Source organism: Gambusia affinis, linkage group LG21 (genome assembly GCF_019740435.1).
Source record: "Gambusia affinis linkage group LG21, SWU_Gaff_1.0, whole genome shotgun sequence".
Lineage (NCBI taxonomy): Eukaryota > Metazoa > Chordata > Actinopteri > Cyprinodontiformes > Poeciliidae > Gambusia > Gambusia affinis.
The window spans coordinates 8,337,847-8,364,713 of NC_057888.1; the positions used below are offsets into that span (position 1 = coordinate 8,337,847).

General features: G+C 38.8%; 1 protein-coding gene across 1 annotated transcript in view; it reads left to right on the forward strand.

Moving 5' to 3' along the window:
* ptprn2 (protein tyrosine phosphatase receptor type N2) overlaps positions 1–26,867 on the forward strand; it is a 144,951-nt gene that overhangs the window by 8,541 nt on the left and 109,543 nt on the right. The window contains exons 2-4 of the mRNA XM_044104342.1: positions 8,731–8,781; positions 17,348–17,461; positions 25,374–25,618. Coding sequence (XP_043960277.1) covers positions 8,731–8,781; positions 17,348–17,461; positions 25,374–25,618 — 410 coding nt within the window. The remainder of the gene's footprint in view (positions 1–8,730; positions 8,782–17,347; positions 17,462–25,373; positions 25,619–26,867) is intronic.

Sequence of the window (26,867 nt, forward strand, 5' to 3'; positions counted from 1 at the left end):
TGTAAGTTGATAAACTACAGCAATTAATCTATTGATAAACAAGAAGAGTATGAATTTTCTTGTTGCCTTCAATCTCTCTGCTGGGAGACATTGAGTCCTCACTTTCATGCAACTATAACTATGATATGCACTTAAGCACTGCTGCAGACCAAGCACATCTTTATGCAGTATTAATACCCTTCGGCATATTGACGTGTTACGACTACAAACTTCAGTATATTTTTACTGGGATTTAAGCTGGCAGGCAAACTCAAAGTAGTTGACTTTGTAGACTGTTATATAAATAGCCATAGTTTTTAAAATGATGTACAAATCTAAAATCTAAAATGTGACTTACATATGTACAGTATTAACCCACCACTACTTTGATAACTCTAAATAAGGTCTGGTACAACCAATTGCTGCAACCTTATTTGAATTCATCTGCATAGATTAATCTGAGTAATATACTGTTCGGTGAAAGCCTCAGAGTTTTATTAGGGGATATTAGTGAACAAACAGCATCATTCAGACCAAGGAACACAGCAGACAGGAGAAGGAATATTGGAATAAAAACACCATCCTGTCAGTGGATCAGTTCCCCACACATCAGTGCCACCAACACCCCAGTAGTGGCTGGTGGCTACTGTAGCTGAGATCTATGAATTTCTAGGTTGGAAATTTGGCAGTTGACTATTTTAGTGTTCAACAAGAAGTTTTTATCGCTCAGAGAGAATCTCAGTGAGTGACCGTGATGCATGGACTCATCTTCTCCTGAGTTTCACTTGGGGACACAGACTACATAGTATTCTCATGTCTAGCTTTTGATAAGACCATGTAGAAGTTCTCTTGCATATTTCTGCATCTATTTTTTTGTTTTAGATTGAATGCTGCTAGTGAATGAATCAGCCTGAAAGTCATTTGTGTGTTGATCGAAGTAGATGACAGTGATGCTTTTGTGAAGATTCAGAAAGATCTCCATGCTTAGCATAAAGTAATCAATACTGCTTCAGCTGTGATTAAAGCAGTAATCAGGCCTGTTTTGTCTCCTGGAGATGTTGATAATTACTTTACACAATTTATCAGTGCAGAGAAGAGGTATTTTTCTCTTAGCGACTAATTTATTTTCCTGTTCTCTGTTTCTTGTTTTATATTAGTCGTGTTCTTCCTATATTCTGCTAAGATCCATTCCAATTTGCAGCACTTTACAAAAGTATTCCTACCCCTAAAACTTTTTCACATCATGTTGAAACTGCATTGAATTGTAGTTCACCTTCAAGCAGTACAGTAATCATAAGCATAGAGCTGGAGCTAGAGTAAAATGGTAAAGATTAAAGCTTATGTGCTAGAATGGCCCAGAGAAAACTGGGTCTGAAGATTGGATGGATTTCTATTTTCATCAGGTGCTTTTCTGCTAGATTTGACTAAGGTTCATTGACATGCATTTAATTTGTTCCATTGACCAAGTGCTTTTGTCCTGCTTTGGGTTAGGACATCCGGATGAAAATACTAGCAGCACTAGTTGCGATGCTAATTCAGAAACTCTAAAGCAACATGTAGTGAAAATGTACATTAATATAGCTGAAATGGGAACTGAAGCTTCTTTTGCAAAGAAATATTTTTTTCCCTTGGTGGCATTTGGTGTTATTAAGTCACCAACTCCATGCTGAACCAGAACCTTGACATTTTTCATTTCCCCTGCATTTGCATGTCAGTTGGTTTCGCATGTGCAGAAAATTGGATCCCAGGATCACTGCAATGCTGGAATGACCTGCAGTTTATTTTGGGTTCAAGTGGCAGTAAACCCTTCCCCTCATCTGGAGAACTTGATATTTCCTTCCTGGCCAGGTTGATTCACTCGGAGCTCCTTGGAGCGTGACAAGGAGGATGCTTAAGTGTTTGACTTGCTCCGGTTCTGCACTTCAACACTCAATCACGTCTCAGATGAGGGGAAGAAAATCAAACGTCTGACTCACTCAGAGCAGGTCGGGGAAAAGGTCAAGCTAGCCTATTTCTGGGTCCTCAGTTGCCACGGTGATGCCATCTTTAATTCATGGCGGTCGTCGGGAGCTGTCGCCTCAAGCTGGCAACTGAGTGACTGAGAGTGACCTGCTTGAGAGGGAATTCGGACAGAATTGTTTTTGGTTACGCTCATCCAGATGTCAGGTGGTGTCAGGTCCTCTCTGTAGTCACGGTGACCTCAATATCTGAGCCTCAACCATTGGCTAATTACTCTCCTAGGCTTTTCATTTGTATTTTTGTGCTGCAGGAGAAGTTCTGCTCTCTGGAAACAAATTTGTGACTTGTGTCAAAACTTTTTTTTTAATTAATTTGAATAACCAATTAAGCTAAACAGAGCAAACAATTTAACCAGTTTTCCTTTATATTGACTCTGATTGAGAATTATTTATATTTCTTTTGAATTCAAATACTGAAGAAAATGGTGTTTTCATCCAGAACATGATCTCCCAGACTTTTCTTTCTGCACATGTTACGGACATGGACTCATGATGCTGTGGGCTTGTTAACCACACTCATAATTTACTTTCTTCATTTTACTAACACATCTACTTTCAGGACAAAATGTTACCCTGCTTCCCACTTTATTCCACTCACTAATTGACCCTATTACACAGAATTTATTTCTAATTTTTATTTTGCTGTCATTTTTTTTTATTTGGAGCTAATGAAAATAATTTTATTCCCACTTCCCCCTCATTAAATGATATTCCCTATATGCACCTTTAATCCGCTGTAGTTATCATGTCAGACCACTATGTGGCGCTGTGATACTTAGCGCCTCATTTAGAAAACTGCAACCTGTTTCTGAGGAAGCAACTGCGCATGTAACACTTTTATTGTCATATCAGAAGTTGCGTTAACCTGAACAGGTAAAGTAGCACATCACAGCATAATGCTATCCGCCATTGTTTTTGTTGTTATTTGTCTATGCATTCGTAGAAGAAACGCTGCAGCCATGTGTTCTGTGCTTTCGCCGCTTTTACGCCTGCGCAGGAGGGCACACCTCAGTGGGGGCTGTTCCCGAAAAGTTCTGAGATGAGACTTTGTTTCAAAAAGACTCTATTCTTTTTGAAACAAAGATCAGTTTCCATCGTGGCTGGATCGCAACAAAAATGTCAGGGTTTCACTAAAGAGCTGCTTCGTATAAATGGGGTAATTGACTGAGCGTCCATGATTTCCAAACATTTTTCTCAAAGAATGAAAAATGTTTTCCTCAAAAAATGCAAAATGTCCTTTGGTTTCATTTGCAGACAGAACACAATTATTTATCTTCCTATTTCTTTTTCAGTTAAAATTCTACTAACAGAGGCTCAAATCCAATTTCTGGTTTTCTTCTAAGTCTAACCTTCTGGTTTTGATTTTGGAAGACTGGTTCATTTTTATAATAAATATACTCTTCCTAAAACAAAACATCATCTGAGCATAATTTCCCTTTTAAGCAAGATGACTTGATTTGACTTATGTAATGCCAAGCCTACTGGAGCTACTTTAATTTTAGAAAGGGAAAGCCATAATGACTCAAGCTGTTTCAATGTAGACATGGTGTCAGGCGTGCGGTGATTTGCTTGCAGGTGATGTTCTCTGCTGTCCCTGCTGCAGCCATGCTCTCCCTACTCTGCTCCCTTGTGCTTTTATTGCAGTTGTCACCCACTGCGGCGTTCCAAAATGGCTTTTTTGGCAGGCAGCACATGTGAGTGTGTGCGTTTGATTAGGAATGAGTCAGGTGTCCTTGCTGGTAGCTTATATTTATTGTAAAGGCTCCCAGAGAGTGGATGAAATATATCTCTTAGCTGCAGCAGGCTCTGGGAGTGGCTGTCCTTGCTGCCAGGTTCCCAGCATCCTTCCTTGGCCCCCTCTGATATCGCAGATGGTAGCCCAGCACTGGCCAACCACCTGTGAGGGAAACTATCACAGGCTTCTTATTCAGGATTTGGTTTTGCCTCATGGGGACGTTTTTAATGTTCCCGGCAAGGTCAGCCAATCACAGCCAGATTTGTCAAATCTACAATTTAACTGATGGATTAATGGGTTTGAAATATGTACGGTACTTTTACTGTTTTTATTGCGAGATTTTTTCTTAAGGTGACATTCAGAATTCTTTTCCTTCCTCTTTGCTTTCACGCCTCTTAGGCTGGACACCCACACACTTTGTCCCTGACACACAGGGAGATTTAAGTTAAAGGTTCATAGTTTGTGAGAGTGTCTCTACGCAGACGTATGTGTCACCCTTGGGTATAAAACCAAGATACAGGTCATAGAGTCCAAGCTGTACATGAATTTTGGGAAGTTTTTGATTTTAAACAATACAAAGAAAACAGTTTTATTAAAATATATAGTGCTGTCATTTTGTTTTTATTGTACCAAATTTTAGCTACCTTCTGCTAAAAGGAACTGCATCACTAACTCACTTCAACTGCTGACCTGATCCTGGTGGATTCTCCCTGCATGCTGTGTTTATGAATCAGGTCACATAACGTCTATTTCTGGAGGGGGAAGCTTCTGCACATTTAGAACACCTGCCGCTAGCTCACAACAAGAGCTGCCACTTAAGTAAAACAAAAAGCCAAAAAAAAAAAAAACCAAAAAAACAAATCAACAACCTAAGCTGCTTGTTTCCATGGCCAAATATCAAATTGTCATTTTACAGTGTTGAATGAATCAACACTGTAAAACGTTCTAACATTATAACACAAGAATAGTGTTTGACCTAAACAATTGCACTCTGTGTTTAGGGTCATTGCCCTGCTGGAACGTGAACCTCCACTTGGAGCCTCTAATCTCTTTAGATGCATTTTTATTTAGCTTTCCATCAACCCAAAGCAGCTTCTCTGCCATTCTGTAAAAAAAGCACCCCCACAGCATTGTACTGCCATCACCATGTTACTGAATCTAAATCAATCTCCTCAGAGGTCAACTTAGATTTGGAATAACTTAAAACCTTAAATAGCTATTTTGCTTGTGTAAAGTTGAAAAAATATCAGTTTTCTTATTGTTGTGCTCATTAACTAAGCTAACAGCAATTAGCATTACAAACATTTAACCGTATGTGCTAAGTTTTTTGGGCACATAGTGTGTTAAAGTTCAGGGATGATCTGTTTTGACTGGAGTACCTTTTTCCACATTGTTAGAAAATAACTTGTGGTAATTTTCAAATTAGATTTCTTTAGATATCTTGTTATCCCATTAGTGCAGGTATCTATATCTTTTAGTTGCATATAGCATCCAACATTCCCACCTCAAGAAAACGTTGATGTTTTAAATTTGAATGTTTTCGTTTGTGTAAAATTGAAATTCATAATTTAGCTGGATCGTTCAGCGACAAGAGCATTCCTTATTTCTATTCATATTTTTAATAAAAACTCTTGAAAAGCCCAAATCCTGTTATGTTGTTGCAGAACAGTAGTGCTTTAAAAATCTGTTGTTTTACTGAGGTTGCGTTTATTATGAAAAAGTTAAAAACCACGGCACTAAAAGAAAAGGCTGTCACAGATGGAAAAAGTTAAAAACACTGACATGAGAGTTAAATCGCAAGCAGATAAACAATTCAAAGTTATCTTTTTTGGTCACTGTGCACAAACTACTTCCACTCAAATCCCTTCATTAATCTTAATTTATTGATGAGCTGTCTAATTATCGTAATGGTGACCAGATCAAAAAAAAATATATTGTTTTTTTCTTTTTTAAAGAAACATCATATTTGTTAAATTATCTTGTAAACTTGTTCTAGAATTAAATTAGATGATCCGGCTTGGCTTTGCCTGGATGTCTCATTAAGATTTACATTCTCGTTTTTTCTCCTAACAAACATTTTTTCCCAGCCTCAGGTAATCGGCAGCATCCACTGATTGCATTTTAATTAAAAAGCGCATTTTAATCATCCCTGCACTGACATGTCGCGGAGGGTGGATGTCCCATTTTCAGTGCCGTGTCCCTGCCTTTCACACAAACATACACGCACATTATATCTGAATGACTGTGCCTGGCTGGGTGCGTCATTAGTTTAAAGTCGTAATTAATATTGAGAGCTGACAACGCCTCCCTGAGAAGCCGTTGAATTATGCAGGGAAGTGATGAGGAGGTAAAGTTGAACTGACTGACACTAATTGCAGAATACAGAGATGCACGGTCAAGAGGGACAGAGTGAGTCCTTCAGCACTAAATGAGGCTTTCACACAACTTGGGTCTTGTGTTTCTGGTCTCACCACAGAGTTGTGTGACTTTTATTTTACACATTTCCAATTTGTGTGAAATGGGGAAACCTTGACGAAACACCAGACTCGTCTCCTGACGCCCTGATTTCAATATGCTCAAGTAAATATGCAATTTCCTCTTTTACACATGCCAAATTTGATCAAAGGCTTTGGCATAGACATCAGCTGCCCTTTCAGTGACAACGTTGAAGTCTACATAGACACATGAACCATTCTGGGTTTAAATTCAAACATTAAGCTTAAAGGTGATTAAAAAATATTTTTTTAACTGTTTTGAACTGCAGAGATGTTTATGTGTACAGAATTCACAAAAGGGTACATTTTTATTTTTATTCTAATAGCGTTTACGTGACTGAGTTCCTTATTTTTCATTTAGAAATTCATATCTTCATCACACTTGTTATGAAGCCTGGGCGCAAATTCAAACTGGAAGACTCTTTAGCCCCACCTGGCTCATCCTATCGGAGCATCCCGCCCATCACCGCTGTCCTATCAACGCTGGACCAAGCCACGTCACGTCCAATCGCCTTCCAAGGCCCAGCTGAAAAGGACCTCCATCCTCCTTCCGCATCCCAACCGCGCTCAACCCTCCTCCACCCCTTCTCCACCTTCCCTCGCCCGGATCCTCAAGCTCGCATCCTTCTCCGACCTCCACCACCAGGGTCGGTCCCGGGGGGATGACATTCCTATCCTACATCGGGAATGCTCATCCAAGCTTATTGCAATTCACAGCTTGATGACCACAGCTGGGGCCCGAGCGCCAAAGTACTTTAAATTCATGTCTGTCAATAAACCTTTTTTAATCGCTGTTCATTTTCTCTGTCTGAGTCTCTCCAGATTGAACTGGTCTTCTCATTGCAAAGTACTGCTTTCTGTCTGTCCATTAGTATGATGAGTACACCGTGTATGGAACAAAATAATATTCAGTAGCTTCTTCTGAGTTCAGGACATTCTGCTTTTCGTTACCGAGAGCTTAGTGACCCTGCAGCACAGTGATGATGCCTCCCTCTGCATCATTAAAGAGCCATTTTGCTGACATATCAAGGCCATTACCTCTGAAAGGAACAATTTCATGAAAAGCACCCTCTGCTCCTAAGTAAGATAGCTTTTCAGCATCTGTATAATTATATTTCCACACATGTGTGGCCAGAAAAAATTAAAACGGAACAGATTAATGATGTTGATGCCAAATCCGTAAGTGGGGAAACTTGAACAAACTTCGGTAACTTTCTCTCTCGTCCACACCTGTCCTCATTATCTGTCCTTTCTGTGTCAATCGATTAACGGGCCTGCTGCACTGGTCTCTTCTCATTATTAAAGAATTCTGACAGAGACGTCTCCTCCTTCCCAGCCTGTTCTTCGCTCACGGTCATGAGCTTCTCATTGTCGTCCATCGAGGCTATCGGACCAAGAGTGTGCATCCAATTCTGTCACTCAGCCTGATGAGCACAGGAGGGAAATAATAAAGATAAAAGACTAGCTGAGAGGCAGCCGAGGCTTGGCTCAGTTGTTTGTATTTCTCATCTTCGTTGCCAAACTGCAAACTCCACGAACTCTGATCTGTGCCTGTCCTTTTCTCAGATTTTGTGAGAGGTTTAGAAACTCATTTAGAGTTGTGTTTTCTCTACGATTCAGGACTAGACTTTGACTGGACCAAGTCTAAAGACTTGCTTCTACTGCACGCACCTTTTCCAGGAATTAAGGTAGTTTTCTGGGGTTATGCCCTTTTCCGATGCATTTACCAGGATTAAAAAACAAGTTAGCAGGGTAGAAAGTTTCCGCTTAAGAAAGGATGTTAGCTGGAGGTTGAGCCTCCACCCCAATCCTGGCATGATGCTGCCACCAATATTGCCAATAACTAGGTTACTACTGAAAGCAATTAGCTGGACTGTTTTTTTTTTTTTTTTTAACTAATAGGTACCAAAGTAAAACACACACTTACTACGTGTGTGGGTCTACGGTTCAATCCATTGCAGTGTGTGGGTGTAACATGACATCATGCAAAATTCTTAAAGAGACCTTCATTCACATGACAGCTAAACTGAAATACGTATCCACATTCAGCAGGTCCTCTTTGGTTCTTAAAAAATGTAAAATGTGCAAGATCACCTTTGCTGATCAGCAAGCAGAACAATGAGCCCTCTTTTATTTGCTGCCTCTCCCCAGAGAGAGATATGAATGCAGACAAGAGCTTCTCATAATGCTGCCGCCATCTGTTCTTTTATTAGTCTGGAACATCGGTTCTCCATCTGAGAGAACCGATGCGTTAAAGTTCATTAATATTCATACAACATTCATATAGTGAAACGTTGCCAATGGAGTTCTGGTATTAGTGTCAGTCAGCATAGGACAAGTCACATTAATTGATGACTGAACTATTAGCTTCGAGGCTCTTGGTCCAAGTCAGTGTACCACTTTAACTAATTTTATGGCTTCTTCTGAACAAACAATTTGACATTCTTGAGACATTTTGAAATGTGTTTTAATTGGCTCTTCTCTCTGTTTCACTGCCCTTAAGGTTGCCTGTTTGAAGATGAGCTCTGTGCACCGTATGAGTTCTGCGTCAACGGTAAGAATAACTGTAATGTACATTACTTCTCCATGTCCTGGTTCTCTCTACTTTTTAAAAATAAAGTACTAAATTTTTGTGGTAGCATCAACCATTACAGTTACACACAGTTGCCCAAAGCATAGGTATGATTTTTGCTGTAAAGCTGGTAGATAAAGGTTGCATACTGTAAACTGTGACCAACGGGTTAGATCTTGACACACTCTGTTTTTGCTCAGTTCAGATGGAGTCAGAGGGGAAAAGCTCTAAAATAGGAACACATCTACATCAGCAAAGCATCACAGTAACTGCAGCATTGATTGATATTGTAACTGGTTTCCCTTCACATGATGAGGTTTTCCCTGCACGCCGAGAACCTCTTATACAAACCATTTTGTGCTGGAAGATGGATGTGTCTGTCCCCGTGGTTGCCATGACAATGTGTCGCCTGATGAATGCATGAATGAAGAGGGGAAATGTCAGGTCTCCTAGACGAATCACACAGCAGATTGTAATTTTGAAGGGAATTGATAGGAGGTGGATATTGAAGATTGTCTTCATGTCAGAGCCAAGGGGACTGCAAATGTATTCCCCTATGCTGGGAGATTTTTATGTATGGAATAATCCTTTTTCTGCTGCTTTTTTCCCTGCAAACATTTTCACCAAATGTCTTTTCGCTGAGGTGGTTTTGTAGTTCACTTCATTTACTGTCTGCAATGTCTTGACTAAGTGCACCTCTTACACATCAAGACGAAGCAAGCCAGGGCTCGACTTGTAGTTGATAGACAGTAGGCCTGCTGAAGAACATAATGTGACTGAATATTGGAACCAGAAAAAAGAACTAGAGCTGAAAAAGATAGGACAGGTAGAATTTGTTAATTTAAAATAAAAGTAAGACTTTTGGAATATAACAATTGACATTTATTGTATTATTTTGATGCAGGTTTTTTTTTGTATGCCATGATAATCTAATAATAATACATTATTAGAGAATGCTATGGATAAAAAAATGGTTAGATTGGGTTTCAGAATAGCTTTTTTCATGTATATTTAGATTCAGTTAAGCTTCCTGAATTATACATAACTCTTAAAACCTTAAATACTAATAAGTAAGATAGCTTAATTTCAAAGGAAATGACTCTTTTTGTCAAAGATAACTACAAATATAGAACATTATGCAAGTTCACTGTTAAAAAATAAATGATTCCAAGTTGCTTAAAGACGATTAAAATTCTAATATTTATTATTTTAATTCCTCATCTATACATTCTGAGCTAGGTTCATCACCTTGAACATGAACTGGTTCAAATTCATTTCAAAATTCTGTCAAAATAAATAAATACATTGAGTTTACTCCTTGTTTTCTTGGTGTTCCGTAGAGGGTTTTTTATGTCTAGAATGAGTTGAATTCGCTAATGTTCTTTGATCTTTTAATTAAATAAAATCATGAAAAATGATCACTGTTATGATATATGGTTTTAGTTCAGTATTTTTTAAATTATTTACTCAAGCTTGACAGGTATTTAAATCCGTCCTGAAGAAAATATAAAATGTTATGATTTCTGTTTTTTGTTTTTGTTTTTTTTTAACTACACAGTTTCCTGACATGATGCAAAAATAATACTGTTCATATTGGATGTTTAGCATGAAAAATAAAGCTAGGGGACCTATAAAATACCTCAACCATACTCAGTTGATCTATTGTGTTTGGATGTGCACTGTATTGGAGCAGCAAATGTGGAGCCCTGCTCACTTATTTCCATATTAACCCAGTTTCAGGGGAACTGGGTTGGGAGGCAGGGCCGAGGAGAAGCCACTTTAATTACAGATCCTGCATTTGTTCAGAGGGGAGACTAATCGAGGAAAAATGCTGACAGCTTAATAACAAAATATCTACTGGCAGAAAGAAGGTTCTTCCTTAGTGTAGATGCATTAGCATATAATTCATGTTAATGATGTGTATTCACACCACTGTCTCTATCCGACTTAAATGGAATGTCAGCAATAAGCTGCGGATTTGTGCTATAAAAGTACCGTAAAGCGAAAGACATAAATAGTGTGTGTGTTTTCCACACAGTATGTAAATTAGCAGATATTAATGAGTTGTGTCACAACCCTCTGTGGCTGCAATGTGTCTGGCCTCTTTCACTCACCACTGGACTCTCAGTGAGAAGCAGCCACAGCACAGACAGATGATGAGTGGGAGTAACTAGGTCTGCCACTTTCACTCTCTCAAAGTCCCTGATGGAGTAACCTGGTTTATTCTGGGCTGGGCCAAACGCTTTCTTCTTCACCCGAGCTGTTGCCATGCAGGGTGGTTCGGGGGGTGGAGGGGTGGTGTTGGAAAAAGAGGTTCAAAATGACCAGATATTCTAGCGATTATGAGCTAAAGTGTAAATATCTTGCAGGTAATTCGGATCTACAGTGTCCCTTGGAACTTTTTCACATTTTATAAAACCATTCATTTTAGTGTGTTTTATTAGGATTTTATTTCCTAACACAAAATAGTGCAAAATGAAACAACAGCATCTCTGTGTGTGAGCAGAGAAAGGTCTAACAAGGGCAGGACTCTTGATGATTAGAGCTGGACACACCTGTCTTGCATGATGTAGAAAGCGCTGCGTCATCTCAGTTTAGAGAAACAGAAAATAGATGTCATTAAAACATGAGGTAATGCCTTTTTAGATATCTTAGATATTTTTACAGTGGGCCTTTGACTATTTGTGTATCTTATTGCATTTGTAGATTTTTTTGTGGAACATGACTCCAAATTATTCACGGAAATTTTTTCTGTACAGCATATCTAAATATTTGAAAGAAAATTCAGCTCGGGAATCTAATATCCCTCGGCGGATGCTTCTTGGCATATCATTGGTTGACATTTGCAAAGCTGCCAGTCCAGGAACGCCATTAATTTTCCTTGGCTGTGATTGGCTGACGCCCCAAAAGTGGAGATAAAAAACACTTGGTTTCTGCAGTAGTGCTAAGGCTGTGTGTGCTAATACCTATTAAAGTATATTTGTTGTTTGAGCTATAATAACAGTGTTTTTAGAGCAGGGTCTCAAGTATTAATGGGGCATGTAAAATCATGACTGCTGATAACTGCTCAGTATGACCCTAATAAGCATCATAGTCCTTATCAGGACTAATACTTAAAAGTAAATTTAGAAGGAGTGTCTTTAGTATTTAACAAAATTACTATCATTGATTTAATAAATCCATCATTCAATCTCTTGCTGTCAACTCACTCTCTTCAAAATCTTCGGAATAGTGCTGCTCTAGACATTTTTCTTAAAAGATAAGTGATTACCTGGAAAGGCATTTTAATTTGCTACTCTCCAGAGTGTTTGACTTACTAGTTGAATAGGCTCAAACCAAAGTGCAGTGGATAAGTGCTGGATGTTTCCCTCGGGGCGTCGGTTGGCTCCTATTAAACACTCAAACCAACAGTGCTGCATCGATCTGCGGTTATCCCACCTCCTCTCGGGCCAATACTGTCTGAAACGTCTACTCTGTATTTTAAACTTAAGTGATTTAGGTGATGCTTCTATTGATCAATGAGTTGAACTGCAGAGTAAACATAAAAGATGCAAATATCAAAGTCTGTACGAACTGAACAGAGGAGGCTGAAGTTCTGTATTTAAAGATGAAGAGACTGTTAGAAGAATAGAAATGCAGTAATTAAGCTTATTTATGCAGCAAAAGTGAATCCAGTTGGCAGGATGTTTTTGTTGCAGCATGGAGAGAGCTTATTTATTCCTCCATTTAAATGTGCATGAATACAATTATCATTTCAAAGCTACAACTGTCATAGCTAAAAGGCCAAAATAGCCCGTAAACACTCCATTAATCATAGCCTGATCACTTTAGCTTTTGTTCCTGAACCTTTTCTTCATTAGCTGACCGCATCTGATCCAGTCTCGGGGCATTGATTTAAGCCCATTCATTTTCATGACAAGACCTACACAACTAATACACCTGTTCCACTCCGTCTTAATTTGTCTCCCGGGTCCGTTCGACTCTCCTCCTGACATACAGTCTTTTACAGACGCTGTGCTGACTGTCAGCTTTAGTACAAGCTCCTGTTATCCTCCAGCATTAGCTTTCACAGTTTAAATAGCTTTAGAGTCAGAATGGTGTCGCTGTCTGTCACAGTGCGAAGAGAGACAGCGTCTGGATTTGAAGCTCCTTTTTTTTTCTAGTAGGAAATCTTCTTTTTTCTTGTCAACACACTGCTTATTTACATGAGGTGCTCTACTGTGAAAGTGCTGCTATTGGGTAGTGTTCTATACCTATAAAGAGTTTCATTGATCAAAGTGTTTTTTTTTTATATTGTTCATTCCATTATAAAAAGGCATAAATCACCCTAAAATAGTGCTGTAAAAATATTTTTTTATCAAATTTTAATATCAGACAGTTAAATTAGGAGAATAGACTATTCAGACCAACTTGGATGTAAGAAAAAAAACAAATCCCTCCCATATTGATTTAGTTGTTAGTTATTAATCTAATATACCTTCTTTGTATATAGTTTTTTCAAGCTACACCCTGATTTCATAACTACCCCAACTGTAGAATCAAGAAATCACATAACTTGGACCTCTCTGACATCTTGATGCAGACTAAAAGATCTGAAACAGCAATGATGTCCTGATCTAAAGAAATTCAACAGATGAGAAACAAAGGCAACAAAATTTATGAGTCTTTAAAACGTTTCTACAGGCAGTTTCTAAGACTTCAGGATTAAACGACCCACAGCAGAGCCACAAACTGCAAAAATTAAAAAGTGGTTAACCTTTCCTGGAGAGGTTGATCTCCTAAAATTACTCAAGAGTACAATAATGACCCGTCCAGAAGATCACAAAACCCCAGAGCAACCTAATGCTGCAGGCCTCAATTTCCACAGTCTAGGTCACTGTTCATAATTTTTTTTTTAAAAAGAGAGACCGGGAAAAATGTACTTACCAATAGTAACTTAAAGGACACCTTAGAGTTGCTAAAAAAACATATGATTACCCTCGAGACTTTTGGAGAAGTACTATGTATGCTGATGAAATAAAAGTGAACGTTTGTGGACGGTCAGCATCTCATTATTACTGGTGCAAAACTGAAACAGTATTTCTGAAAAAGAACATCATTACTTCAGAATCTTAACAAGCCGAATTTCCAACCATCGGTTTAGTCCAAGCATAAGTGGCTTATGTAGCAGGACAATGATTCGAAGTCCAACAGCAAGTACACATCTGAATGAGTACTAAAAAAAAGGTAAATATGACTGGAGAAGCTTCTATGTGACTGTGATTAGAGGCCCTCTGAGGTGACTGAACAGAAACAATTGCTAAAATCCTCATTGAAAAACTGTTTTGTATTTGTCTTTGATATTAAAGTTGGTTACGTGATCTCATACCAATTTCAGTGTAACAAAAAATAGAGGAGAAAGATGTCAGGGTGACATTTTTGCAGTACTGCATAGGATTTATATTTATATGTATGTTGTTGATCAAGGCCTTTAATTATTACTTAAAGACAAGCCAAAAAAAATCATCCTCATGCTAAGTATTTCCACACAAATGTTGACACATTTTAGTACGAACTCCCCGCTATTTGATTTGCTCAGCCTCTCTGTGCGTTATTCTCAGCTTCTGACAAGCCTCTATGGATGCAACACATGCTGCACTCCTCCAGGCCTGAAATTAAAATGTTGCTTTTCGCTGTCAAAAATAGCGTGGGGGAAAAAGCGGGTTTGTTTTTTTTGTTTTTTTTCTCCGAGCTGTCAACTGCAATGAGCCTTGTTCTGATCCCTCTGGTGTCAGGAAAGCGCGCAGAAAAGTGACAGAACAAATCTCTGTGTTTGGCGCCACCTCGATAATTCAATCACTTGTTAACGTTTGCCAAACAAGGATTTCTTTGTTGCAAAGCACCTTGAGCCTCTATATTCAAGGCTCCGAATCCCTGAACATCTCTTTGCTAACAGGAATATCCCTGAAAATGGACATGCGACATCTGCCATCAGCAAGAAAACTGGAGAGTTTAGAACATCAGACAGTGAGCGGTTATCACTTTCAGAATGTTTTTCTGTTTGTGACAGGAAAAATTGGGGATTCATTTTGTGAGTTATGTCATCAGGGATGGTTAGAATAGATTTCTGGCAAACAAAGTGAGCGAACAAAAGGCAGTTGGTGTGCTTTGATGCACAAAATTCTGTGGGTGGAAAGTTTCCTCTGCTCAAAATATCTGCTGAATATTATACTCTCTTGAGTGATGTTTCTCTGGCTCCTCCAAGCTTTGTCTGTTCAGAATTGCTATTTGAGAAGGAGACATGTAGAAAACACCCACTCCTCCTCTAGGATATGATTATAATTGCCAACTGTCAGATTTCATAATTTATGTAATAATTTCTCACTGAATTGTACTCTAAGCACAAAGCACAAGAAAAATATGACACTTTCAAATGGAAATCTCTTTGGAATTACCTGGTTTAAGGGGGAAATTATTTTCAGCAAGCTAAACTTAACTGGGCTGCTCTTTGTTTTTCTGAGGATCTTGAAGTTATTATGTCTTTTTGTGGTGACTCAAAATCACACTTCATACCACAGTCGGCCAAATTCTAGATTCAAATTTTATATATATATATATATATATATATATATATATATATATATATATATATATATATATATATATATATATATATATATATATATATATATATATATATATATATATATATATATATATATATATATATATATATATATATATATATATATATATATATATATATATATATATATTTATTTTTTTTTTTTTTGCACATCTTTTTTCTGACATCTCTGACTTGTTTGTGAAACTCTGGCTGAAATGGTTGCAATCGAGTCCAAATATCTGACATTTTTCTGATTTCTGTCACCTGTAACAATAGAAAAAATGAAAAGGGGGAAAATGGAAATAGGTTGGCAAGAATCAGATTCCAGATGTTATCGATCATGCTTCTTATTTGAGATCGAATGACATAGGATAAAAACTCAGACGTCTCTCTCCCCCAACAACATGCTCCAACTCAATTGTGGCTCAAGAGGATAATCCAAGCTAGAAGATCTATCATATAATCCCTTTCAGATACAGATGCATCTAAAAAATTTGAATACCAGGAAAAGGAAGCATGTTTTTTGTTCCTTATTTCATAAAATTAAACTCACATAATTTATAGATTCACTACACATAGAGTGAATTACTTCAAGACTTTATTTCTAGCAATTTCGTAAATTACGACTTGGAGATAATAAAAACAAAGAATCTGTGTCTTAAAAGTTAATATATGTGATCATTCTGTCTTGGTCTTTGTGGACACATATTAGATTGCAAGAGCCAAAGTTCTGCAGTTCAGTTTAATTCGTCTTACTTCAGTGTAAGGCACATGGTTGCATGTACGCTCATCACCTCCTGTGTGAAAGCTGCTAGAAATTAAATGACCGTGTAGGAGTCAGGTGAAGAGGTCATGTGATCAGGGTATTTCCTTTTGAGTCAGGGACAGACTCCAGGAGACACACACACCAGGCTGGAGAGACCATGAGTCCCCTCTTGTTCTGAAATGCCTTGGCATCCATCAGAGGTAGCTGTATAGTGTCGCTGGACCTGCTAGCCCTGCGATCCAATGCCAGATAATCACAAGTCAATGAATTGATAAAAATCTATGAGCTTTGCAATCATATGTTTTCCTGCTAAAGTGTTCAAACTGAATTAGAAGTGAAAAGAGAAAACCACAGCGTGTAATGAGCATTAACTCTTGTTTGTTTTGTGGTTCCAGGCATGTAGCCGAGCATCCGTCTTATTGATGTCTGCTGTCACTCCTCAATGTCTTGAGGCTAATTAATGAGAGGCTGTGGTGTATGACCAAGTGCTGAAGCACATCATTAGTCCCCACCTAATCATGGCACCATACCTTACACAGGCTCAGACGACTGCATTGCTGATGGCTCTCCTATGTGCACACAGGAGACGGCTCTGACTTCATCTCCTGCCTCTCTGCTGAACTTTGCATTCTGCAAGCTTTCGTCAACGAGGTGCAGGAATTCATCCTCCTGTTGGAGAAAACATGGCAGCTCAGTTCATTTAAATTCCAGGCCTTGTGTACGCTTACTGCTGCCTGACCCCCACATGCCTCCCTAAGCCTCTGCATCCTTCAGAGGTCCACACCAGTCATTGAATTATGTGTTGATAGTCTGTCTGTGGCGTTGGTTGCCTGGCAACCCAAGCGGGAGGCCTGCTGATAGGAAGATTACCAAGGTCTCAGATAAAGTCCCTTCTGCCATAAATGTCTGCTTATCGTGGAGCTGTCTGAGGAAGAAATGTCAGCTATTACCCCCCTTCACAAAAGAACACAACACAGGAAATCAGATGTACAAAACACTGCAGGAGCCTCACAGCGAAAGCTTTTCATCTGAGCCAGCAGATGTTATTTGACATCAACAGAACAGTCGAAAGAGTGCAGAAAAACGTGTACCGTGTGCACTTCTCACTTTGAGGTGCAATACAACACCTCATGAACCTGTTTTCACCGTTTCCCCTCTGTCTCCTTCCGCTGTAGATGGAGTGTTTGGAAGGTGCCAGGAGTTGGCCGGGACAGATCTGTACTCGTACGATATCTCATCCTCCGCTCTCCAGCGCCTCAGGATCCTCCTACAGAAGCTGGCTCACAGAGGTACAAGCTTTGTCTGAGAGTCTATCTTTTGCATTCGTCATCTATCGGTGGGTCACACAGACAATGCCTTTTCGCATGAGGCAAGCCAAATCAGCCAAGCTGTCTCTTTGGCAGGCACAACACACTGCCACAGAGCTAGAACGGGTCATTTGACTCATATCAGCCCATTGTTTGGCTGTCCACGCTTAACACCAATAGCCAGTCTTGTTGGCTCTTGTACTAGTTGGACATTTAGAGCTAATTTTGTGGTTGGGTAATTGTGAGGTGTGCAGGACAACCACATCAGTCTCTCCCACCCAGCCAGTGGCTGATGATGAGCTTTAAAGCAGCTTACAGCTTCAGGCAGTTTATAAACATCTATGTGATGAACTTGCAGTGCCTTGCACATCCCATGAATCTTTCAATATGTTGTTGCATAACATTCAACAAACTTAAGTTTGTTGAATGCTTAAGTTCAACACATTTAAGTATATTATGGCTCATTTATATTATGAGTGAGATCAATATAAATGAGTGCAAAATTGTAAGGTGTACTTTTTTTATGTTTTTGAGATCTGAATGGTGTGGCATGAAGCTGTATTCACTGCTCTAGGTCAGTATTTCTTTTTAGATCTGCAACTCTTGGGTCAGTGGTTTTTACCATCTTTGCCCATTTTTCCTCAACAGCTCCATCAGATTGGATGGAGAAAGTCAAGAAACACCAATCTCCAGGTCTTTCTACAGATTCTCAGTTTGGATTTTAATCTGGGCCATTTTTACACATAAATAAAATTTGGATGACGTGTTAGACATGATGTGCAGTATTAGTTGTTTTTACTTCCCATTTAGCTCCAAAGTTGAATTTTGTTCTCATCTGATCAGAGCACCTTCTGGAATTTACAATTTGCAGAAGAAAATTATAAATTGAGGTATTTTCTTTCTTTCACTTCACAAATAATTTCTGCTTTCTTTCTGAAACAGAAATTCCTGATAAAATACATTAAATACATCACATTTGTGACTCTGTCATCATGAAATAAGAAACTATCACTAGCCTAATATTATCTAGTGTCTTTATAACAGCTGCAAAAAAAAAAAAAAATATAGAACCAACAAAAATTTTGCCTGCATGTAAATTATATGGAGATATGTATTGTGATTAAAAGTTAAAAAAACAGATGCACTTAGTTTCTCTTATGGCTTCATGCTCCTGCACTGACAGTTATGCCCCACCAGGGAGCAGTAGAAACCTTTAACAAGACCATAACCACAGATGTCCTCCATCCAAATTGTTTTTGCAGGTCACTCTGAGCCTGATTCTCTTAAGCAGGCGTGGACAAATGTTGAAATTTATTAGAAGCGTGGGTAAAGTGGGAAGAAAAGAAGCATGAAATAATGGATAATTATTCAAAACAAGCCTGCATATTTGTAATAATTCATAATTGGAAATAAACGCATAAAAATGAGGAGGATGACAGCCAGATATGTAGTTGGGATTTTTTTAGATCCAATTCTTTAAATGATTTTCCTTATTCGTTGACCTTGTGCTTTAAGACAGCCTTCTACAGACATGACATCATCACTTTGAAACATTTCTCCCCCTCAACCGTCTGTAAGACTCCCGTCCACAGATGGCCGTTATCTGGCGTTGAGTCCACAATGCGTAGTTAATGCTCTGTGGCATGTTATTCTTATCAGCTCAGCAGCTATTGAAGTGTCATCTTTGAGGTGTGTAGGTTTGGGGCGTGGGGTCCTTTTTGAGCTTAGACAGGTTTGTAGAGACCATTGTACTGTTAGCTAAATTGAAGAGATGAAGGAGAGGGAAAAAAAAAACAGGACGAGCATCAGTGAAATCGATTTACAATCCTCTTTATCTTGCATCAGAGTAGGTAGAAATCACACAATCTCTGCTCACTGCACAACACGAATGTCAGTCAGATCAATAGAAATTGACCCTGGAACAAAGGGGGCTCGGGTTGTCTGGATGCGTCCCCATCGGCACGGCACATTGTCTAGTATTAAATTTTCATCACAATACCTGCGAATCCAAGGCACACTCATCCATCTGCAAATGACTTTCATATTTTACAGGCAGCACCCAAAGCAAAGCAACTTTAATATTCACTGTGTGCATTCACAGTCTGTCCACACGGTTTATAAGCACGAACGCCGCTGTCATACTGCTTAGGACTCATTAAAGCTCCACTAAATATTTGTGTTTGCCTAGCCTCGTACAGAGAATAACTTTGGTTGCTGCGGTTAATTGAATTTGATATACAGTCTTTTAAAATTAAATATTTGCTTTGCATCTTCCTAAACGTCCAGCCTGAACAGACATTGTTCAGTTGACAACAATCACTGAGCAAGCAGTCTGCCGGAGCTGTTCTGGCTGAGGCAATAATCTGGAGGTTGGAATAAGAAAAGCGTTTTGTTTCTCACACTTTCCAAGACTAACAAACATGTGCAATTTCTTCAGTTTTGTTTTTTTATTTGTTTATTTTTTATCACTCTTAAATGTTTTGTATTATCCACATAATTCCATTATAAGAGAAAGATTATTTGAGATACAAATTAGCAAATGATAATTTATTAAGGGGAGGAAAAAAGCAATCCCATCTTTCCATTGACAATAACCAGGCAACATAGAGACAACAACTATGCACACTCACACCTCATGATAACTTAGAGAGCCCACTCTACCAAACGGTCATGTTTTTGGACTGTAGGAGGAAGCTGGAGTACCTGGAGAGAACCTACACATGAAAAGTGAGAACCTAAGCTTGGCTTCGAACAGAGGACCTTCTTGCTTCAAAGCAACAGTCCTAACAACTGTGCCTTTGTCCATCCTGTTATGAGTAGCAAAACTATCCAAACAAACTTATTTTTTGCCGCTGAAAATCCATCTTTTGCATCCCAGTAAAGGAATTTTGGCCCACTCGTGCAGAATTGTTTTAATTCAGCAACAGTGGAGGAGCTATTTTGTGCACCAAACTAAGAGTCATGCTAGAACTTCTCAGTCAGATTTAAACTATGCCTTGCTGATGTTGAAATTGGGCTTTAGGGGGATTTTTGAAAGTAGACTCTTCTCTAATATAAAGGGGTAGGTTACTCCAGAGTTGAGGAGCAGCAACAGAGAAGGGCCTGAACCCTCCGAGCTTCCCCTAGACCTTGTTCCTTACAGGGACCAAGCAGGTGAGTAGAGATGAAGACGCTCAGAGAGGAATGAAGAGAAAAGATCTTAAGACATTTAAAAGCAGAAAGGAAGGATTTCAAACTTAACTCTAAATAGCTCAGGCAACTAATGGAGTGAGGGGAAATAGGGGTGATGTGTTGTGTTCTTTGAGAATCAGTTAAAAGACTTGCAGCAGTGTTTTGGAACAGAGGGCAAAGACTGGCATGAAGTCCATTTCAGTAATCTTAAGTGGGATTAAATAAAAGCATGGATCACACTTTCAAATAGTTTCCTTTACAGAAAAGATTAGACTATTGCCATCTGCCTTAAATGATTAAAGCAGGACTTTACAGCTGCCAATATCAAATCACTATAATATAATGTGTTGCAATGTTTACCTGAAAACCCTAATCTTTATTTCTGGAACCAAAAGGATGAAAACTCGGCTTTCTGCTTCAGCTAACACACAGTTGTTATGGACAGAGTGTTATAGCAGCTCAAACTACAGAGCAGACGGGACTCAGCAGAATGCACTACAGCATGAATCCTTTCACAAAGTAATTGTGATTTAGTTGATGGACCATGTTAAACTACAGTGGCCTGCAGTCGATTGTCCTCTCGACCTGCATGGTACAGCAGATATATTCTCATTGCAGAGACAAGTAAAGATGATGCGTTGTGACATTTGTATTAGCTTTATTGACAGGAACTGTCTATCAAGAAGAGTCATTGACCATAAACTGACATCAAAGAAACTCTCTTATTTTAACTTTGTTGCAATAATAATAAAAAAAAAAAAAGATTTCCGAAGAGCAAAAAAAACCCCAACTGTTCCTTCTCAACCTTGCTGGACAGAGTGGAAGATTTTAAACAGTGACTAGCACGCATGATAGAAACTGCTACAACTAAGAAAAAGAAGGTATAGGACTCCAGGAACAAGCTGCTTCTTCCCTTTCTTACAGAAAGGCACAAAACCAGAAGGAATTGGGAAATTACAAGATTTTTATTAAGTTAAATAAAGTTGGTTAGAATTTGTAATCTAACTACACAATTTAATTCTATCCAGGTATTATACAATATGGTCATATTCGGTAGATCATGATCTAGAATATAATCTTTCTATCAAAGCGGCTTCCCTTCCTGAGCAATCATGGGGCAGCAGTGGAGAGGAAAGACAGGAGAAAAACCCAATTAGAAACAGGCTAAAATTGAGCTATCACCACTGGCTGATTGATTGGATAAGAAAGATGGACAAAGATTAAGCACTGATGCACTTGGCCATGACCATCAATTAGTGGCAAAAAATAGACAGATAATGAATAAATGTTAATGTCAGCAAATAGTGTCATGACTGTAGAGTTTAGGGAATCCCAGCCCCTGTAACTTTTAGCCTTGTCAAAATTTTGAACTTCAGTGAAATCAGTGTCTGGTTCTCAAAGAAGACTGGGAGCTTGTTTCACAGAAGAGCCTGATGACTGAAAGATCTGCCTCCCGCTCTTCCTGTAAAACTTCTAGGAACCTGTAGAACCTCTGTACAACCTGCCAGATTTCAGGTAAACATGAAGTCAGACTCTGCAAGGTGGAGGATGAAGGTTTATTTATGAGATAATAGTTTTAGATTCTTTTATGGATTTAAATCTGAGCCAATGAAAAAACGCAACATGAAGAATTAAGACCTCCTTATATGTCTTGTATTTATTGTTGCAGCATTTGTTTTGTTTTGTTCAGCCCAGAAGTAACAAATGACAGACTAGTTTTTCTGCATCACTCAGAAAAAGATGTTCCTAACGTTGACAATATAGTGCAGGGGAAAGTGAAGGTAATTACAACATGCTTCTTGTCAAATTTTTGAACAAAATACCACAGTTGTAGTCTTGATTTATTGTCCACTCAAGGCAGAGTAAAAAAATAAATAAAAAATCAAAGAAAACATTGATGTATTTTTATTTATCATTAATATGATAATTTAAAAAGAAAAGTAAGCTTAGCACCATATTTAACTCTTTCTTAATCCTTTTCATTTATTTACTTTAGTAACACATTGCCAAACCACATTATGCATGCACAGAACCTCCATTTAGTAAACCGTACGGCTTATAAATTGACCAAGCAGAAGCAGGCTCAACATGGTAATAGTATCATTTTCAAAACTACAGCGATTGATCTATTTAGTTTCTAAATGCTTACAGACAGCTTTTAAGAAATGTTTCAACATGGTAGTAAATATCAAAATGTCACATAATGTGTGTTGCATGCATTCATAGTGAAGTACAGTATTACACAGAGATTTGTTTAACTATTGTGATTATTTTACATTCCATATTCACTGTAATTGATGAGTAATTGTAAACTGTTTTACTGATGAATTAGCGCTTTTTAAAATTTTATTATTAATTCAAAGGTCAAATTTATGTAATAAAAGTAAAATATATATATTTTTTATAAAATACGATTGTGAAATGCTTTATAAAATAAAATTATCTTATATATTCAAAACACCAAAATATGACATGGATGTGTTGTATTTTGCTGCTTGACTTCTCAATGGGGTATTTGTTACATTCGTGTGTCAAACTCAGAGTGACACATTTCATTTTGGCTAATTAGGCCCAACTTGCTGCTAAATTATTCACAGTCTTTTCAATTAATGCCTTTAAAATCAGTCGGTGGACAGACGTAAAGGAAAGGGGAAAATCTGCATTTCAAAAACACCAGATGAAGCAAGAAGACTTGTAGACAGGATATCATCTAATAGGCTTTGAATATGTAGGAGACCCCCCTCTCTGCCTCTCTGTGTCACACAGAAAACAGACAGGAGGCCAACTGAAATATCATGCTTGTTTGAAAGCTGTGCTAATGGCAAAGCGTTAATTAACGGAGGTGTTTGCCCGAGCTGGGATGCTACCGTTAACAGGCAGAAAGTGGCAGCACTTGACGACAAAGTCTGCTCTGACTCCGGAGTTATCGAGGATATTGCATGGCATTTGACTCTTCACTTCCAGATTAATCCGCCTACAGGTCCATTGAGAGAAATCCAACCATAAAAGCCACATCAGCGCTCTCGTTGGCTTTATTTCTGTACAAAATAGCTCGTTTTGGCTCTGTAATTAGTGTTGACATACCTTTTCCCCTCAAGGGTGCCCATCAGAGGCTCAGAAAGGCTGGTACGTATGGAAATGAGTGCATCCCCAGGAGATAAAGGGATAGAGGTGACACAGCCAATGAAGCTAGTCTCACCCCGTTTAGGGTGCAATAACACATTTACTCTGGAAGCGTTTAACCAGCTGCAGTAAACTGCAGGTAGCATATGGAACGCCAGCTCCAAGTTCCCCACTGACACTGATAATAGCGTAAACGATCATCACTGTGGCAACGTATAGTCAGCAGGCCCCACATTGGGTAAGCCATGGGTAGTTAACTGTCATTGTTTTGCGGATGGATGGCTGAGCTGCGTTCCAGAACGGTGACAACATACGCTGCTTTGTGCTCCGTTCAGCGCTGCCAAGATTGACTGGAGGCATCGACAGCTCCTCTGCATCGCTCAGATCCTCATCTGTGCTCATGGATGCCTTTGAAAATATCTTGTGTGGGTGGGAAACCAGGCTAATGAAGACATTCTGCGGCGTTAATACCTTCATGTTTCATATCTCCACAGTGACTTGTTAGTTCATTGATATTAAGCATGTCCACGTCATTAACGGAGGCATTGTTCTTTTATGAGTCCTGAAAATAAATCTTAATCTCTACTGCTGTGGATGTAGTTGTTCCTCATTAAAAAATGCTTATGTGCTGCAACCAAAGTGCCATCAGTGGGTATCTTGGCTCCAATGGAACGTATACCATCTAAGGTATGTCGATCTGCTTTGCCGATGGAATTCTGCGCCTCTTGGCATGTTGGGAAAAGAGCCATACTTTGGGTGTCTGCTTTGCTTGGGTAGCTCCATCTGGTCCTGGCACCGCTGTTCTTCGCCCCTGCCCAGGAGTTCTGCATCACAGCTATGTGTTGGCAATTAGCAGAGATGCTGGCAAGACATCAGGCCACTGAGCGGCATTCTCCCCGGGTCTGTTGAATGGCTGTTCTATGCATCTTTTCTTTCTTTACTGTCATTCTACAGCTTAATGTCAAGCACTGTGTATGTTAAGAACCAGTCAAAGCAAACTCAAAACGTAAGGTAATAGACTTTAGGGGCTGCAGGGAAGGCAAGTCCCAAAAACATAAAGACATAAAGGGAATGAACATAACCAACAAAACCAAGTAGAGTACATAATGAAGGAAGTAATGACTGAAATTTCTGGTGCAGGTAATGCAAAAAAGCCAAACAACCTAGCAAAAAACCAAAGCAAACCAAATAAACAAAACTGGAGTTTGCTGTCAGTTACAGTCTTTTATTTCATATTTGTCTTGAATGGCTCTTGTTTTCCCATTGCTTTTATAGCTTTACATAATCCACATGTCACCTTTAGAGATTTGAGTTGATTAGTTTGTAAGTAGATTTTATGTTTCCATCATATTTCCAGATCAAAGGTTTTATACAGTCAGCTCTGCTTCTGCTCCTTTTTCCGTAGGAGCTCTGTTCCACTATTTCAATTTATTTTCAAGAAGACTGACCAACATTAAGTGCTTGTACTTGGGGTTATTCTATATAGCTTTTTATTACCTTAAAAAAATTTACTTTTAACATTTTTTTTTATTTGACGTTCTTGTGAAATGAACACCTAAAATCCAAAGACTGAACAGTTTTCACCTTGACCCCTTTCCAGGTTTGACGTGGCGGGACGACATAACTCAGCAGGTTATCTCCAGAGAGCTCTCCAAACTGAGGAACATCCCTGTACGCCAGCAGAGCCCCTCTCCGAGTCAGCTGACGGCATACAGTAGCTCCAGAAACAGGAAGCTGAGACCGACTCAGGCAGAGCTGAGCAGAAACCTTCAGCAGTATTTGACGGGGTTGGGCTTTATGCCAGACGCTGACACAAAGCAACAAGAAAATCAACCAGTCATTCAGGTGAGATCCCAGTACTGTAAAAGAAATGAATACCTGTGACGAACAAGAAAAATTAAAAAAGCTACTTAAGAATGAGAAAAGAGATTTGGTATTAAAATTTGAGAGTTGTGCTATCAGGTCTTCACATCAATATGTCTTTTTGATCAATTTATTGAAAACTCAATGTGAAAGATTTTGAAACGTTTTGACATATAAAGTAAATTGAGTTTTCAATTCTGTTCAAAAGTATTTTATTAATCCTAGAGAAAAATTAACTAGACATAATTTCCCTCTGTTTTACAAGTAAATGCCAGTTTGTGCTCGTCTATCCCATAAGCTACCTATAAAATGTATTAATTTGTAGTTGTAACGGGATGATATGTGGTTCTTTATTAAATGTGACATATAAAGACTTTTGCGAAAGACTTTACATCTCCATTCTCAATGAAACATGTAAACAAAAAGTCATTTGGTGGTATAGTGAGAAAGGATATCTTCCTATCATACCTCTGGTGCAGAAGAGTCATTTATTGTCTTTTGCATTTGTCCTCTTGTCGCTGCTTTGCTTTTGTTTCTCTCTCTCCCACTGAGTGGGGACCCTTTTTACACAAAGGTCCTCCATCACCTCTTTACATTATTCAACTATAATATTTAGGGTGGACGTCCCGCTTTGTGCAAGATATGACTGGAATCTCTTATATGTGGACTGCTTCCTGCTGCTGTGTCACTGCATCCATAATGCAAAGTTGAAGAGTTCAAGACCTTTCTTAGAGATGGAACGGCATCCTTTGTGGTGTGGCGTGATGGAAAGAGGCAAACATGGTTAGCATGAATGGCAGAGCACCTCCGTCTTGCTGAGCTAATGCCATTATGGGTCTCTCTGTATGCTGGCCGTGGAAAGACTGACATTTTCTCTGTATACATTTGAAAGACAGAAAATGGCACCAGGGGAGAGAGCTAGTATTAGTGTTGCGGTGACATGGATAATAATGCTTTTCAGTGCATCAGATGTACTGTATGCTGTGTGCGTGGGCTCGTCTGACTCAGATGGAAAGAATGATTTGCCATTCTCACAGGACAGAATCACAAAAAAAGGACAAAATCACTCTGTTTGGTGCCAGTATCAACTCCATCTTCATTGCCAAATGGTTAAAAAGACCTCTAAATGTCTGTGTACGTAGCAGCGCATTGTAATGCAAATACATGTTTCATCATGTGTGAAATATAAACTCATAGGGGTAACTTTGAAATCATTTTTTTCCCCATTTAG